The sequence below is a fragment of the Chelonia mydas genome, chromosome 7 (genome assembly GCF_015237465.2).
Source record: "Chelonia mydas isolate rCheMyd1 chromosome 7, rCheMyd1.pri.v2, whole genome shotgun sequence".
NCBI classification, from domain to species: Eukaryota; Metazoa; Chordata; order Testudines; family Cheloniidae; genus Chelonia; species Chelonia mydas.
The window spans coordinates 5,718,982-5,736,798 of NC_057853.1; the positions used below are offsets into that span (position 1 = coordinate 5,718,982).

Below are 17,817 nucleotides of genomic sequence, written 5' to 3' on the forward strand. Positions count from 1 at the left end.
ACTCCTAAAGCCGGATGCTACAAAGGGGCTTCAGAGACACCTACAGACTTGTCCCTATTGCATTTCCTGAGCGGGGCTGGTATGCTCTGAGCTCTCAAGGGCTGGACAGGGCCTCGCATCCGTTCGCACAGTGCCAAGCATACTGCCAGCACCTTGCAAAGAACAACAATACCAGCCCATGCAACTGGACTCTGAACCATTTCTAGGCAGCTAGTTAGGAGGTGAAAGCATGAGAGGTAGATCAGATTTTCAGGGGGGAGGGGACCGTACATGGCTGAATCCAAACAAAGCTTGGCCGAAAAGAAAAAAGCCCTGGGGGGTGGGGGAGGAGGAGGGAAGGGGAATAGGGGGAGGGAGAGGAAAGAAAAAGCAAAGTAAATATCTGTGGCTAAAAAAACCATACTTGGTATTTTCTTTTCAAGGAGGTTTCATGCTTTAGGGACTCCTGAGGAAAGGCGGTTAGCTGTGCCAGATTAGCGTGGTCATCTGATAACGTAAACTACTGTCGACTAAAGAAAAACTCCATTGCACTGGGGTCTGAATCAAACATAAAGCCTGTTTGCAGACTAATGTGTTATATCTCCTAAGCCCCAACAGGCTTATTCCACACACACGCTTTGCTGGGCCAAGGAATGAAAAGCAAATGTAGTCAGACCAAGCGAATACTGAATATTTCATTTGGATACATTTACAGTCATGGGAGGCCAGCATCATCTCTGTTTTTGTGACTAGTTATTACAATACAATGAAAAGACGGGGGGGAAAGAGTGGTGTATATAAAAAGGAAAGACTAGTAAAACAGTCAGCACCATAATGTTCTACTTAAAAAAACACTACACAAAAGGGGGCTTATTGCGGGCCTGTCATGGGTTATATTTCAAAGTATTTTGAAATAATTTTTGCCCCCAGCTGTTGCTTAGGAGAGCTCCTTGGGCTCTTGAGGCTAAAATCTGTCTCTTCTCCAGCAGCTGGCATTAATGATTTTCCTTCTTTTAAAGGAAGGATTAAAGAGCAGCAACGGGTTTGTTTTGAAATACACTAAAAGCCCCCCCATCCCGCACCCCGAAATAATTATATTTAGTAAACAAATAAGAGAAATCAAAGTGAGGTGAATTCAAGGTCTTGCAATGCTCGACTGTCTTATTAAACCTGCAAATTCTGGGATTTCCACAGTTAAAGCAGACACTCCATTACTCGCATGCACCCTTGTTTTACAGACTATACGGTACTTTCTCGGTTCCAGGGAGGTTGTACTGCTGGCTGTCACATACTGTGTTCTCACTCTGATCTCTGCTCGGTATCTATGCTTCTGTAGAGCTAGACCAGAAGAGGAGCACAAGCTGTCTTCTTTCCTCTCTTTGCTATTCTGTAGACACAATAGGGCGTGTACCTCACTTGTCCTCCACCATGCCCTTCTGTCCCAGTCCTGATCAACTCGCATTTACATTCTGAAGACATCTCTCAAATAGACGCATGGTGCATGAGATCAGCTAAGATGCTCTGGCCACTGGCCCCCATGGGAGAGAGACATGGTGGCAGGCTGGTCTCTTGAACTTGTTTCCCCATCTAGGTCTGACAGCACTCAAGCCTACTGACCTTCAGGGCACACTGCAGAGCTTGCCATATCCTCAAGGGTTCTGCGAAGCGGCTGAGTCAAAAGGGAGGGGGGTTAATGGAGTGAGAGGGAAGAGTGATTTCTGAATGAAGCTGAACTGGTGAGGAGTGTGTAACTTCTTCTCTTAGGCAAAGTAAGCTGTCATGGGATAAGAGGGAAGGTCCTCTCATGGATCAGTAACTGGTTAAAAGATAGGAAACAAAGGGTAGGAATAAATGGTCGGTTCCCAGAAGGGAGAGAGGCAAATAGTGGTGTCCCCAGGGGTGTGTTCTGGGACCAGTCTGGGACCAGTCATATATTCATAAATGACCTGGAAAAGGGGGTAAACAGTGAGGTGGCAAAATTTGCAGATGATACAAAACTATTTAATACAGTTAAGGCCCAGGCAGACTTCAAAGAGCTACAAAAGGATCTCACAAAACTGGGTGACTGGGCAACAAAATGGCAGATGAAATTCAATGTTGATAAAGCAAAGTAATGCACACTGGAAAACATAATCCCAAGTATAATATACAATGATGGGGTCTAAATTCGCTGTGACCACTCAAGAAAGAGATCTTGGAGTCATTGTGGATAGTTCAATGAAAACATCCATTCAATGTGCAGCGGCAGTCAAAAAAGCAAACAGAATTTTGGGAATCATTAGAAAAGGGATAGATAATAAGACAGAAAATATCATATTGCCTCTATATAAATCCATGGTGCACCCACACTTTGAATACTGCGTGAAGATGTGGTCGCCTCATCTCAAAAAAAGGTATATTGGACTTGGAAAAGGCTCAGAAAAGGGCAAAAAAAATGATGAGGGGTATGGAACAGCTTCCATATGAGGAGAGATTAGTAAGACTTGGACTTTTCAGCTTGGAAAAGAGACGACTAAGGGGGGATATGACAGAGGTCTATAAAACCATGACTGGTGTGGAGAAAGTAAATAAGGCAGTGTTATTTACTCCTTCTCATAACACATGAACTAGGGGCCACCAAATGAAATTAATAGGCATCAGCTTTAAAACAAACAAAAGAAAGTATTTTTTTCACACAACGCACAGTCAATCTGTGGAACTTCTTCCCAAAGGATGTTGTGAAGGCCAAGACTATAACAGGGTTCAAAAAAGAACTAGATAAATTCATGGAGGATAGGTCCATCAATGGCTATTAGCCAGGAGGGGCAGGGATGGTGTCCCTGGCCTCTGTTTGCCAGAAGCTGGGAATGGGTGACAGGGAATGGATCACTTGATGATTAACTGTTCTGTTCATTCCCTCTGGCCACTGTAGGCATTGGCCACTGTAGGAAGACAGGACACTGGGCTAGATGGACCTTTGGTCTGACCCAGTATGGCCATTCTTATGTTCTTATGTTTGATCCAGTTATTTAGGGATTTTATGTGTATGTGCGCCTAGCGCAACGGACAGTCAAATCGGAAAACAAAGTAACCATGGAGGTGCCCTCTGGATTCAAAAGCAAGTCACCGGCTCTGCTGCTGCTTGGCTCCACCACACAGCCACAGGGCTTCAGACTCTGATTTTTGCATTGCAAAAAGCTATTAGATTGTCAAACCCTGGAGGCATCCCTACCTTTTCATCATCACCCACATGCATTCCCTATGCTGCTGCAGAGCTCTGCAATTCCACCTCCACACAGCAAACCATAATTTTGTTTTAATAGGTGGATTCACCTACCTTTCTGTCTGGCTGCAGGATTAACAACAGAACATTGTGCTAGCCGGTAGTGTCTTACCTGTGGCATTTGAAAGGGCGAGGGACTCCATTGAGCCCCGTGGTGTTCGCTCGGTGGGTGTTAGGGCCTCAGTGAATTTAAGTGCATTGATTGGATGCCTTGTTCGACACTGTTGGGTAGACATCCCGCCTTCTTCCTCTTCATCATATTCTGGAACTTTGATGCTTCCTCTGGTTTCATTAAAACTCTGGTTAGACATATCGCTGTAGCTTTCTTGTGACCTAAGCCTTCCTGAGTAATAATCTTCTCTGCAGTCCTGGATGAAGCTTCCACTATGCCCCTTCATTGCTATAGATGAACTTCTCTTTGGATTGCTGAAATGTTTGGCCCATAAATCTGGTTGAGTGCCTGGGACCTGTCCTGGGTTATAGGAAGTCCTTATATTACACTGGCTGAGAAGTTGCAAGGGGCTTTGGGATTGACTTTGCTCCATTTGATTTCCATAGTGATAGAGTTCATCTCTACTCCTCCATATGTGCTCTCTGTTTAGGCTAGGAGTCTGACTAGACAAACTCAGCAAATCCATCTGTAGCGACAGTGGGTCCACATCTGCAGAAAGTCTATTTGAGGTCACTTGCAGTTGACTGCACTGATTTAACATGTTTTCCTCCCCTTTCCCTTTGTTCTTGCCAATTTTGGCACTGCGGCGGGACTCCTTTGCTCTTGCGTTCTGAAATGCTGAATCTGACGAATCCGAGCCGTTAGGATCATCGCCCACGCTGCATGCCCTCGAACAGAATATCTGCCCTTGTTTTGGTAGGAAAGGTCGACCAAGTAGGGATTTCTTGCACTGAGCACAGCAAAAACAGGTTTCTGTAGCATGCCAGTGTTGGCCGTCATAAGTCATCTGGCCCTGGTCAATACCTTGGGGGAGGGGGGGAGAAAAACATACAGAAAGTGTAAGAGCTATGTCATGAATTGGAAGTTAGTCCCCAGAAATTTCAGTGGTTTCATTTTCTAACAATTCATGAAAGATAAATCAAGAATGAAAACACAGAAGGCCCTGATTCTACAACCTTTCCTCATGTTGAGGAGCAAGCCCATAAAAATAATCCACATATAGGTCCCAATCCTTTGGTAACTTCAATGGGACTACTAAACTGTGTAAAGTTAAGTATAAGTCTTCACAGGTTCAAGGCCTAACCAAAGGACTTACTTAACGTTAGAAACGGTGGCACAGCTGAGTCAGGGGTTATTGAATTTTAAATGCTTATTTCATACTTTAAATGGTAGGAACATGAAAGTTTCTTCACAAAGTTGTTGAAGTCAACGCAATAAAACCACTAGCTACTTAAAAAAACCCACAAAAACCAACAACCCAGAAGAGGAATTTGTGCTGCTTTCCCAGCTTTGAGACGCAGCTAAATATAAACCCATCCCTGCCCTTGACTGCTCTATTCCCTGTAGATTTTAAGACCCAAACTTCTTCTAACTATTCTAGCCTCTTCTCTAAAGAGGAGAGGTAAAGAGACTACACGAACAATCACCTTGGATTGCTTTATACTCAAATCCATTAGGTAGCAGCCATACAGAGGATCAAGTTTGCCTTCACTCAGCCCTGCCTGGCTTACTGAGGGAATTAAATTCATTGTAGGCCGAACAATGAGAATCTGTTCTGAACAAGCAGACGCACGAGGCTTACCAGTCATAGGTTACACCAGCTGTAACTTCAATTGATCACCACCATATTTACCCAAGAATTATCCCTGCCAGGTTAGCTCTTCTTTGTACTCACAATGGGAAGCTGGCTTTAAATCATTTGTATTCCCTGAAATCCTCTTTACTAACTGGTGTTAAAGGCTTCACTGCAGACTAATGTGCTGTATCTCCACTCCCCCACACCAAAATTCAGTTTTTTAAAAATGGGGTAGCCAATGGGAGAGTGGGCAATGGGCAGTCTATCCGTCAGCACTTAACCTACACAACCACTAAACCGAAACACAGTCATTACATTGTCACTCCAACCTCCTGGGAATCCTGTGGGGAAGATTCAAAATGCGTTTTCATTAACCCTCCCTACCCAAATGTGTACTGCAAGAGGAGAGCAGTTACTCTGTATTTATAAACGGAAGAGCCTAACACCAAAAGAAATGACAACAGACTGGCTCAAAGAGAGGCAGACAAAGAATGTGTGTGGTACATACGTGGTAATCCTTTTTTTGGTCAAAGATATAAATATTTTCCAGGGGGGTGAAAACAGCATCTGAAGACACAATTATAATTCATATTTTTATATGTCTGGTTACATTGCAGTTCTCGGGAAAAAGTAATTACCTTAGTAATGGCTGCATGATAGACAGAATGCTAAGGGCATAAAGAACATTATGAAGAACTCAACTATACGTGTGTGCAACACAAGTTTGCACATAGAGAGTACATTTGACTAATTTTATATGTATAAATTTTCCCATGAACCCATTATAATATACCCATTAGCACATTCTATTCCGAGCTAGAACTGTTTTCAGTGTAACTTTTTTCTCCAGTGTAACAAGCAAACCACTTATATTGCATTTGAATGCCAAAGGGAGAGAAGGCAGTGGGTAGAACATCAGCTTTTTATTCAGCCAGATAGCGCCCTCTCTCCTGAAGTTACCTCCAGGAAAAGCATGAGGTTTTTTTCTCATTTAGAGGCCCTGCTATACACCCCAGTTCTGCAAAGGTCTTAAGCTCGTGCTTAGTTTTAACTGATATGGCGCTTAAGCTCATGTTTGCATTATTATTATTATTATTAATAATAATCATTTGTATTGTGGTAGCACCTAGAGGCCCAAGCCCCGCTGTGCCAGGCATTGCACAAACCTACGGTAAAATACATTCCCTCCCTTGGAGAGCTTACAATCTCAGTAGAAGACAAGGGACAGACAGGTGGACAGCACAAAGTAACAGTGAGACAAGTGTGATAAGCATAGCAGCTGCTTCTCCAGGGTTGAGTGTTCTGAAGGCATCACAGCAGACATCAGTTTTAAGGAGGGACGTGATGGAGGACAAAGTTAAGCACGTCCTTAAGTGCTTTGCTGAAATTTTTATTCCTCCGTTGACTGTTGGGCCATTTCATGTGAGAAAAAGGGTTCCCCACCCCCAAAGTGCAGTACTGCATAAAAATGTGCACTTACCTATGGGCATAAATAAAGGCCTGTCTGTGCATCCATCCGTGTAAAGAGATTTTTTTTTTTTACAACGCACAGCAAAACAGCCGGGCAGATTCCAGAATGTAGTAACATTAGCTGCCAAGCTCATGTTAACCATTGTGATTGGTACTAGCTTAAGGAATGTTAATGTATCAGTGTTTAGGAAAGAAATGAGCTAGCACCCAATGTACAAATGTATTTGTAGAGCAGCAAAATATCAGCACCAGAAATCTAGATTAAGTCTGCAGTTGTTGTTAGTTTTCTTTTTCTTTTCCTCTCTCTCTCTCTCTCTCACTCTTTTTTTGCTGAGCATATCACATCTATTTGTGGATTAAAAAAGCAAATTGAAATGTTAATGATTTCTAATGAACACACATTTCCCCTTGGAACAGCTCATTAACCCATATGCCCCCTTTGAGAGCTGGAGTGAGGAGGATCAGCTACAACAAGTGCAAGAGTATTTAAAAGAAAATGTTAAAATGGACAGTAAATGAGTCAGTGAAATCTTTGCTTTTGGTAGTTTTATTATCTCCTGAGACTGCTTTCCAATGTTCTTCCTGTTTCAAGAAACCCTCCCTAGCACAAAAGGGGATATGATCAGCCTCTCTTTTGCTCCCTGTAAAAGCAGTCATTTAAACAAATAAATTACCTTTCTTGATTCTCCAGGAAAAGTCAGATGTTTGCATCTATAGTTATTTCCGCAGGGCAGGGACATGGCTGGCGGCAGCTGTGCATAGATTTTCCTCGCACAGCGGAAATGTGGCGGTATTGACTGAAGTCCCATACAGACTCCTGCACTGCCAAATGGTTTCCGAAGGATTTATTGAAACAAGTAACAGTGCCAGAAATGTCCTTTCAAGTAAAAGTCATTTCAACAGGTTGCCTCAGGTGTGTTCCGCTCAAAATATTACCAAACCAATGAAATAAAAGCAACAGCACAATAAAGCACTATATCACCGTCTTAAATGAACCCACATCAAAAGGTGCATGACTTCATTTCCCCCCCCACCCCCACCCCTTGTGTGCTCTCCTGTTAACAGCTGGCAGGGAATTTTGCCCTTACCTATGTGTTGTGCGCAGGTGTCGCAGAACTCCGCATACAAGGACTCAAAGCAGTTGCAGCAGTACGGCCTGCCTTCCTTCATGATGTACCTCTGGCCCCCCAGCACCGTTTCGCATTCAAAACAGCAGAAGTGCTTCATGTGCCAGTGTCTCCCTTCGGCCTCGGTGCATTCGTCTGCAAAAATGATCTGGGAAAAGCCAGAGAAGGAAATGAGCCAACCAGGATCGCAGACGGACGGAGAGAGGGCTTAGAACGTGGAGATTTGTGTTACGCCAGCCACGCCGCTCACCTCCACCGCCTTTGTCAGTTTCCAGCTCCTGTTGCGTACTGTCCAACATGTGGACTGGGAGCTCCCTGGAGGAAGGGAGTGTCATCTTTGTTATTTGTCTCTACGGCACCTAGCACAATGAAGCCCTGAGCCCTGATCAGGATTTGGAAGTAAAAGAGCTGCCTTGGTTTTATTTATAGCCAGGGGATTGATTTTAATTATGATTTAAATCAGCAAGCAGGAAACCTTGATTTAAAACATCCATTTTAACTGTGCTCTGCATTTCTACTTCTTAGTTATTTTCTTAAAGAAATGTTGATTCGCATTGATTGGTAATCTCTAAAATGCGTTGAATTGCACCTAAATCTTGGCACTAAATTTGGTGCTTCTGTTTGATACGCAAGAGGCTATGTTCTAGCTATACACCTTTATTTAAACCAGTGGTTCCCAAACGTGTTCCACCGTTTGTGCAGGGAAAGCCCCTTGTGGGCCAGGCCGGTTTGTTTACCTGCCGCGTCCGCAGGTTTGACCGATTGCGGCTCTTAGTGGCCACGGTTCACTGCTCCAGGCCAATGGGAGCTGCTGGAAGCAGCGTGGGCCGAGGGATGTACTGGCTGCCACTTCCAGCAGCTCCCACTGGCCTGGAGCAGCGAACCGCGGCCACTGGGAGCCGCAACTGGCCGAACCTGCGGACACGGCAGATAAACAAACCAGCCCGGCCCGCCAGGGGCTTTCCCTGCACAAGCAGCAGAATAAGTTTGGGACCCACTGATTTAAACAATTGTTTGGTTTAACTGAGAGGTCCCCAAACATTTTACTCATGACCCACCAACTGCAATTTGTCTTTCTTGGGGACCTAACGTTGTCCCTGTTCTTCCACCTCTGCATACCTGCTCCCCTCCCCTTCTCAGCCCCGCAATCACCTGCTCCCCTCTCTTCTCAGCCCAAGCCTCCTGCTCAAGTCCCTCCAGCCCTCTGGTTCTCACTTTCCCAGCCCTGTCCCCTTCTGCAGCCCTAGCTGGTGTCTGTCCCCCAGCGACCAGACTGTGACTGATGACTGTCTGCTTGCTGGCTCCGGACACTTCCTCTGAGCCGCTGCTGCCTGGAACCCGTTCCCCATGTCACTGCCTGCTGCCCAGAGAGCGTGTCCATGTGCGGATCCCTCCCAAGACCCACGGGTGAGCTGGGACCCACCATTTGGGAAACACTGGCATAATTTACCTTTATTCAGATTCTTAACTTTTCCTTTTTTTATGTTAGAAAAAAGATGAATTATGCATTTCTGATTTAGTAGATGATGACTCATTTTGTACTTATGATTTGTGCCAAGCTCCATTTGGATGGAAAGTCAACTTCAATAAAAATGCACAAAAACAGATTTTTTTTAAAAAAAAGAATAAAACTACCCTGGATACATAAGAAAATAAAAGTTGACCAAACTGTTGATCAAAACAGCTTTTTACTTTCAAACAAACTGATTTATTTAGAAGAAGTAAAGAATATCTGTACTCAGTGAGCTGAACTGATTGTTTCTGGTCACCATGCCCTTCAAATTTTAGAACCTGTAGATCTCATCCTCTCACACCATGGCTGTATCCAGAGATTGGAAGACGAAAACAGGCTTTCCCGCTCTTTCAACTCCTAATTGGTTTCTTTACTTTGAAAGAACTAGTCATTGAACTGAACTAGTGGAATAAACTGAACTGAAAAAAATATTCTCTTTGCATCTTCTGAAAGCGGCTACTGCTGTCAAAAGCTGACTTAGCCTTTTGACAGATTCTGGTTCCAGGTGCTTAGCCAGTGACTTCCACCAGTTCAGTGGTTTAACTCTTTAAAACTTGGCAGCAAACATGTATTGCTGAATATTTATTTTTGCATTCAATTTAAATGATTTTAATACATTATAAAATGTTTAGCTTTTAACATAACTTGTCAATTTCAAAATTTAATTTTAAATAGGTTTATTTTTAAAAAAATAAATCTGGATTTAATTTAAATAAAAAAATCCAATTTGAATAAAAAACTGGTTTTTCTTTTTTACTTTAAAAATGATCACATTTTATCCACCCCGTTTATAGCACAATATTGCAGGCAGGCACAGCACTTCACAGGAAAACAAAAAGATTAGATCCTCTAACCAGGAGCTTACTGTACTAATTAGGATCACTGCACGAATTACAGTGCAAACAGAGTCACTGTTTATATTAAGGTTATATTAAGGTACCTGGTGTCTGAAGGGTTAATGAATGACTCATAGATGCTATAAACATGTTACAGACACGAGTAGTGTGAGTTATAGATGCTTCTGAGCACATCAGTGGATGATGTGAAGTCAAAGTAATAAGCAACTTCTTGACCTGTGGGACTCTGGATTAATAACTGATTAACCATTTTTAAACTCCTATTAATCATTTATTAACCATTTATAAAGGGAACCTTAATATAAAGAGTGACTGAAACAGAACAAAAACGATGACCTATTGGGGTGAGGAGCGAGACGGCAGCAGTAATGCGTAGCATCCCGACAATGCTTTTCATCCACAGACGGCCAAAAACGAGAAAGAATCAGCATCCCCATTTTATTGATGAGGAAACTGAGGCCCGGAGACGTTAGCTGAGTTATTTGAGGTTACACTGAGTGAACAGCTGAGTTGCAAATAGAGTCTCAGCCTCTCAACTTCTAACAACACTCCTATGCAGTGAGCTACTTGGCCTCCGTGACAGAGGCTAGGACCAGCACAGTATATTCCGCCGAACAGGTGAATAGGAAGCTTTGTTTTGTGGTTATTTCATATTATTTGTGATTATTTTTGGACGTAGAAGAAGTGTTTTAAAGAGGGAATTGAACAGGGTATTTGTATTAGAATTTGTAACAGGACTTTGCAAGGATAAAAGTACATGAAAAAAAGTTACTCCACTTAAAAGAACCAGAAACAGGGCCATTTCAATGGTTAGGAGTTTGTTTTTTACTGGGAACATTACAAATCTAATTGGATACATAAGTCAATGCTCTTTATACTTCATGTGGATATACAGTGGGATTTTTATTGGACACTTGCACAGAAGGGATTTAGGATTTTTATAATACTTATGGTTTTCCACACTTCAGTTTTCATAACTCTCCAAGCCAGAACAATTTCCTTCACCAGCCTTTAAACTGAGATTGACACTTGAGAAACATCCAGAATCAGCCTCGAAGGTTTTTTTGTATATTTGTTCTGCTTCTCATATCCCTTTAATCTCCTCTATGAAGGTCTATTTCAATACAATGTAGAGTCAAACTCCACATCTTGTAAGATATAGAACGCTCTCTCCTCCAGTGCAAATGTGAGGTAGACCTGGGTACAGTGGAGGCACCACCATCCATGGCTGGGATGAAATTGCACCGCTTGGTATGTCATTACAGGAAAGTTACTGAAAAGCTCTCCATGGCCCCTGACCCTGTGAGTAAACCTAGACCTCGGTTAGCGTGACCCTGGGCTGATTTGAACCTAAAACCTCCCACTGCGAATCTCCTGGGGTGCAAACTTGAAATCAAAGGGAAAAATATTCATGAACCCTAACAAACTGAAACCCCCAAATTTTATATGGCTTTGTGTGTTTTCTCTACCACTTAGTGTAGAAGTTGAGCTATATCAGGTCTACACACACACACACACGGTGCTGCAGGTCTATCCACAAAACTCAGAACATTGCAGTGTGAGTTTATTTTAATGTTAGTTGCTGTATGCAGAGTATCCCAACATCAGCAATCCCACAATATGGTGATTATTTTTCTAAAGGAAGAACCTATCTACAGGCAAGATTTGACTTTCGCCAAACCCTAGTAGCTCAGGAGGCCTGACATCATTTTTCTGTTTAGCATTTTTAGTCTGAGCATAAAAATCTTTGCCTTTTATAAGTAACCAATCACAGTCCATGTTAGAGCTGAGTCAATAATTTATAACAAATTATTTACTTTACGAATCAGCCCGTTTTGTCTGGTCTGCGAACATATTGCGATTCTCTCCGATTTATTCATTATTTAACATTAGTCACATTTTTCCACAAAGTTAGTTTTGAGCTCAGAAATCAAAGTAGCATTGCATAGTTGTGCTTGTCCTATAAGCTGGATAACACTGGTTCTGCTCCACGACTGGACGAGCTTAAACGCTGACAATCAGGTTTCTGGTGCAAATTATTGGGGAAAGAGAATTTCAGCTTCACTGTGAGGATTCGCATATTTCCACAATCCTTGGTGCTACTAAAACACAGTCCCACAAATGTTCATGGAAAGTGAATGTCCTTTAAAAACTGAACAGGGAATGTTCTGCGGTATTTGCTAAGCTCATGACGTTATAGAAGAGGGGAAATGGTTGGCAGTCAATGCAAATTTGCAGCTTTCAGCTACCTTGAACACAAAGGTACCATGAGGCTCTCTCCATCCAAAAGTCTCCACAACCATACTGTTCATGCAAGGCCTACCAGGAGGCAGAAGCGGACGGTTCAGTGGACAGCCTAGTCAGAGGACAGGTGAGCTCCTGAGAATCCCCCACAGTACAGAGTTGCTGAACTGGTAAATTAGCTTCCCCCACCTACACAACACAGGCTCTTATCATGGGCCTGGACTCTGCTTCTCCTGTCATCCCCATGGAGTACACAGTGGTTTCTACAGCCCTCCAGCTGTGAGAATCCCCTTGCAAATCTCCCTAAGGAGAAGCCGAGACATGGGTCCGGTTTGGCCTATGGACTGTTCAAGACTAGTATTACCTGCCTGAGCAGCGGCTCCATTCTCCACCTCCCAGTCCTAGGAGAGACATGGTGCTGGCTGGAGAGGGAGTTGGAACCTACCTACATTGCTGAGGAGCTGGGGTCTGGGGTCTCTAGGGACCTGAAGAATTCAGTCTGATAAGCCCCTCTATAGCCCTCCCGGACCAAGTTCTGATTTAGGGCTCAGCCATCTCCAGGCTGCGTTGCCACTTTAAACTTTCTTCCATGGCTGATGGTCACTCAGAATAACAAGCCCATTATTCAGGTCTCTCTGGTGCCCCTCATTTCATGGGGACATCACTCACTGAAGTCCCAAAATCAACGGAGTGCCATGCAAATGTGGTGTCTTCCCGTTCCCTTTTACTGGTGAAAATGACTGATGGCAGCATGAAAGCAACATGGGGCAGAGATGACCAAGAGGGACACGTGCTGCAGGAACGGAACCCCGCAGCACTACTTTCCTGCAAGAATAATTTGCTGGTCCCCCCCATTTTGACCCACATGGCTCCCCGCAGTTGGACTCTGGAAGTAGTTGGAGAGGCAGGACCCTCTCGGTTAGGATGGCGAGTCTCCCAGTCTCATGGCCAATGGGCTGAGCACAGGCCGTAATTAGGAGAACGGCAGACTTGAACGGCCACAGGATGCCCCAAATCAGTATCTCACGGCAAAACAGACAGTGCGGCTAGAAGCTAGGTGACTCCCACGGTCCAGTAGTTTCACATATTCCATGGGCCAGTAGCCACGGCGGCAAATTTGGGATGGATGAGCTGAGTTTTTGAAGAGGTGGCTCAGCGCCAGTCACTGCGATCAGAACTGTCTATGTAGTAACCCAAAGTAGCGTAACACAAGCACCGAACACGAAGCGGAGCTTGTTCTTACCTCGTCACACGCGGCACATCGAGGCTTCAGGCATTCCGCGTGGTGTCTGCCACAATAAATCTTCCCCTCTTGATAAAAGTAGATCAGATCAACCAGCAGCTCATTACAGACCGTGCATATGAAGCAGGGTGGGTGCCAGCAAACGCCGTGGCCTGCTCTGGAGGCAAATACAGCGATGTCGCCTCCACTGATTTGGCCCCCACACTGGCAGAAGAACAACAAACAGGAAGAGGGCTTGGTTTGACACTAGTCCGAAGGGGCACACCACGTTTCAGAAGGTGACTTATACAACGTGATAAAGCAGGAGCTTTTTCCCCCCACCCCCTCCGGCTGACAGTGTTTGGACCCATCAAATGAAACCTGGTTTTGGTGTCACCATCTCTTTGATCCTAGACCGCGGTTTAGGGCAGCCCGAAAGGACCCTATGCGCTACAGCTGTCTCTCTCTGGCAGCTAAAGGCAGCAAACTACACAGTTTCTCCGGAGAACAAACAGAGAGGATTCTTGGGACGCTAGACGGTTACAATTACTGCTGTGTCCCAAAGCTGGCTTGACTCTGGCTACCTTCCGCCGCACCCAGCTCTGTGGCACTGTCTTCGCGAGCTAGCCAGTCAGATCCTATGGGCAAGCATGGTGCCTTCAGGGCACATTTCCTCCATAGGCCTGTAAGGGGGGAAATGGCCTTCCTGGCATGGCTGAGTTTCCGCTGCTTGGGGAACTCTATGAAAGAGCCAAATGGAGTAACCGCCTTGGCCAGCTGGTCACTTATCACTGCACTGCAAAACCAAATGCTTCTGAAGAGGTCAGATGTAACAATACTTCCCTTTCACTTACAGCCTCCTGAACTGAACACCAGGGGCCCCATTCGTCCTTCCTCCATCACTTGGCTCCTCCCTCTTCCAGCAGTCGCCCTTCCCACAACCCACTCTCTAAATATCCCAAAACCAACCTCCCCTACAGATCTGGGCTTATTCCTCAACTCTCCCCTCTTTCCCGCACTGGGCTGCTTCCCTGTTGTTTTCCCACTCCGGCTTCCAGCCAGTTCCCTCACTGACACTCTGGGCGTGAGCTCAATCAAACTGCCTCAACCCTGTTTTGGGGTCAAGAACCAGTGTTTCAGGAGTGGTTCCTGTGGGGAATACAGGCTGGAGATTAATCAGGAGTATTTCCAGCCGTGAGGGAGGCAGGATGTGTTGGGATGCCTGCCCGGACTGAGTTGTACATGAAATTGACACCACTGCCTGCTACCTGACCTGGGAAACCCCTAAAAACACCCAGCTTGTTCCCACTTGGAAGCTAGCCAGTTACCTAAATTCAGCCTTCTGGCGGGAGAACTTGGACGCAGAGGTAGAGAGACTGCAGTGCATGTGTGAGAGTATCAGATGCATGCATTCCCTCTACATAGGCACAGGGGGATCAGACTTCCCAGTGCCCGACACAGAGACAGAATGGCTTGCTCTCATTTAAAATAACCCAAGCTAATGTATATCCGTGCTTTCCACGAGGTAGAAAACCTCATGTGAATCAAAGGAAGCCACTGCACAGAATAACAACATGTCCCGTAATTGGCACTTACCTGTTCGCAAATGGCTCCGGTCATGGTGACGGGGAATGGTCGAACATTGCCTCTCCCTAGATTCTCCCTTTTCCTTTGATTGCTGAAGAGTTTGAGCTCCCTCTTCTCTTCCTCATCCAGTGAATTACAATAGCGGACCTAATAGGCAAGCAGTGATAATTTGCTTTACCATGAACAGAACCACAAACATACCTGTTGTAACTGTGCCTTCTATTTTCAAAGCTTGGTTGAGTTACCGCCAAGTGAGAACTACTCACTTGAGACTCGGCAGGGGTGATCTGGAGCAAATGCAGTTATGCTGATTCAGCTGGCTGAGGATCTGGCCCAAGTAAGGAAAGGCTGAGACCATGAATGCTCTTTATAATCCAGTAAAGGATAGTCATTTATTTCCTTCAGTCTTTTCATGCTGGAGGTATTAGAGCAGCCCTGTAATGGTTCAGCAACGAGCTCTCCTGTGACACCCACTCTTCATAAGTTTATGATGTGGTACTAATTATTTGCTATGGGATGAAGACTCTATGCCCAGCTGCAGCTAAGGATTTATCAGAAATTCCAGATTTGGGGGGGGGGGGGGGGCAGGGGAGTGAGGGGGGGTGGGAAAGGGGACGATGTAAACAACAAATTCATAATCTCACCGAAAGTTCAGAGAACGAGAGGTTTCCACAGTTCAAATATTATTTTTGTGCTTACAGATTTGATCTGATTCTAATTTGAACCTAATGGAATCGGGTTATGGCATTTGGGGAGAAATGTTACCGCCATGAGCAGTAACAGAGCCAATCCCACATTCCTTACTCACATGAGCAGAGTCATCGAATTAACTGAGTTTCAATGGGAAATGGATGCCTAACTCCCTCCCTGTTTGCAGAAAAATTCCAGGATCAGGATCCTAACTTGTAACAGCAAATTACGTATTTATTTATTGTCAGGCACTGCAGATTCTCAGGGAGCTGCTGAAGCTTAAGGCCTACGGGATTGGGCCCTGAAGAATTTGACTCTATCCTCACTGGTGTTGGGAATTCTCCTTGATTCTGATAATACTGCATTGTATTTATATGGCATCTTGCCAGGCACAGACAAGCACATTAAAATACGACCTAGATAAAACAAGTTACGGACATGTCTTTCAGAGAGGAGCAATGTGAGGATCATTGTTTACGCAATGGAACTTCATGAGATATTCAAGTTCAACGTCCGCACGCATATGAAAAGAATTTAAAAGATGGGGCCCTTTTTTGCCGTCTCATAAACAACACAGGATTTAATAATTATCTGAATACACCTTCCATTGCTGTAAATGGTTTTGACTGGAAACTCAGAGTTGAGGTTCAACGTCTATAAAATCACAGATCTTAACTCGTCCTCTAGCGCAAATACAAAATCACTCCCTGTTTAGACACATTTGCAAGCCCTAGGTGAGACAAAACAGGATTTTGTATAGACTTTGGAGTTAATTTTAAACCAAGCTCTAGTTGATTTAACTGGAACCTTAATACAATTGTAACAAAGTTTTTGCCTTTGAGTGTAGAAAGGTTTCTTTGTTTTGCACACACCCGATTTTAGGAAGATGAATTAAAAAAATTAAAATTAAAGCTAAAACTTGACATTTAAAAACAAAACAAGAGCTTCTAAATGAATAATGTAGCTATCACCTTAATAGGGATTTAACGAGTAAGGATCTCAAGAAATTAATGTTCTATAGAAATTTATTTACAAATATGCAGAGAAAGATCTCCCCTCTCTACAGGTTTTTTAAACCATCCTAGAAAATGTAATAAAGAATTGGATACTTGCTATCGAATGCTGTAGGTTGGTTTAAAAAGTTAGGCTTTTAAATTCTGGAGGAGTTGTGCATAAGGGAGCTTACAGCAATCCGTGACAGTGAAAGGCACCTGGCCATACCATTTTCATAGCACAATATTCCAGACAGATGATAGAAAACATAAAAGTTTATTGGTTCTTTTTAAAATGAAATCAAGAAAACTCCAACTGAAAGCTGCAGTAATGTAGGCAAGATTCTTTCAGTGGATCGGCTAATCATGACACCAACGCTAAATCAAAAAGGTGCATTCCCCTCAACACCAAATATGATATATTGCAATGTTTAAATTACGGTATTTTTAAACCACTCACCTCATTGTCATGCGGCGGCAGTTGGTGCAAAAGCTGCTTAATGCGCAATTTCTCTCCAGGACTGTTCACGTAGGGCACTTTGTCTTCCGGGAGGCAACTGTAGTACTGGTGAACCTAAACATTAAAGAAGGTACTGCAGTACAATTCCTTGATTGACTTTGACACATTCTCCTCAACTGACAGAACAAAACACTTGGAGAGCAAGTGGTCACTAAAAATGAAAGGTGCAGATGGACAAAAAATGCTTTTAAAGTTAAACCATCTGCTTTTCTATATATGGAAACAAAGCAACTCAGTTTGTTTTTAAAAAGAGAGATAAAGAGGAGATAGCAGGAGTTCCATGTCTAACCTAACTCTCAGGGGTTGTTCTTTACCGTTTTCTCTGTTAACGTCCATACTGTTAGCATGTTTCCCTTGGCCGGGAGAATGTGTTAGCACCTGCCTTTGCAACAGAGGTTAACAATGCTACTCCCTGGCACCCAACGTGTTAATGGGTACTTTAGCCTCCACCTACTCTGAAACCCTCAAGGTCTTTTCTGTAACAATTTGTGAAAATAATCAGCAGATAGAACCTGTTGGAAGGCTTGTTTTTCTCTCCAGTCTCCGAGTATATAATTAAAACAATTATTTAAAGTACAGCACGGTGGAGCGCAACGTGCCCGCCTC

At 43.9% G+C, this 17,817-nt stretch overlaps 1 protein-coding gene across 4 annotated transcripts in view; it reads right to left on the bottom strand.

The window, feature by feature from the left end:
• Nucleotides 1-17,817, bottom strand: part of PRICKLE2 (prickle planar cell polarity protein 2) — a 188,868-nt gene that overhangs the window by 21,547 nt on the left and 149,504 nt on the right. For all 4 annotated transcript variants that reach the window (XM_037905132.2, XM_043551662.1, XM_037905133.2 and 1 more), the window contains 5 exons: nt 17,152-17,265; nt 15,019-15,156; nt 13,444-13,647; nt 7,548-7,734; nt 3,354-4,217 (listed from right to left, as the gene is read on the bottom strand). In XM_037905132.2, the coding sequence (XP_037761060.1) occupies nt 3,354-4,217; nt 7,548-7,734; nt 13,444-13,647; nt 15,019-15,156; nt 17,152-17,265 (1,507 nt within the window). The remainder of the gene's footprint in view (nt 1-3,353; nt 4,218-7,547; nt 7,735-13,443; nt 13,648-15,018; nt 15,157-17,151; nt 17,266-17,817) is intronic.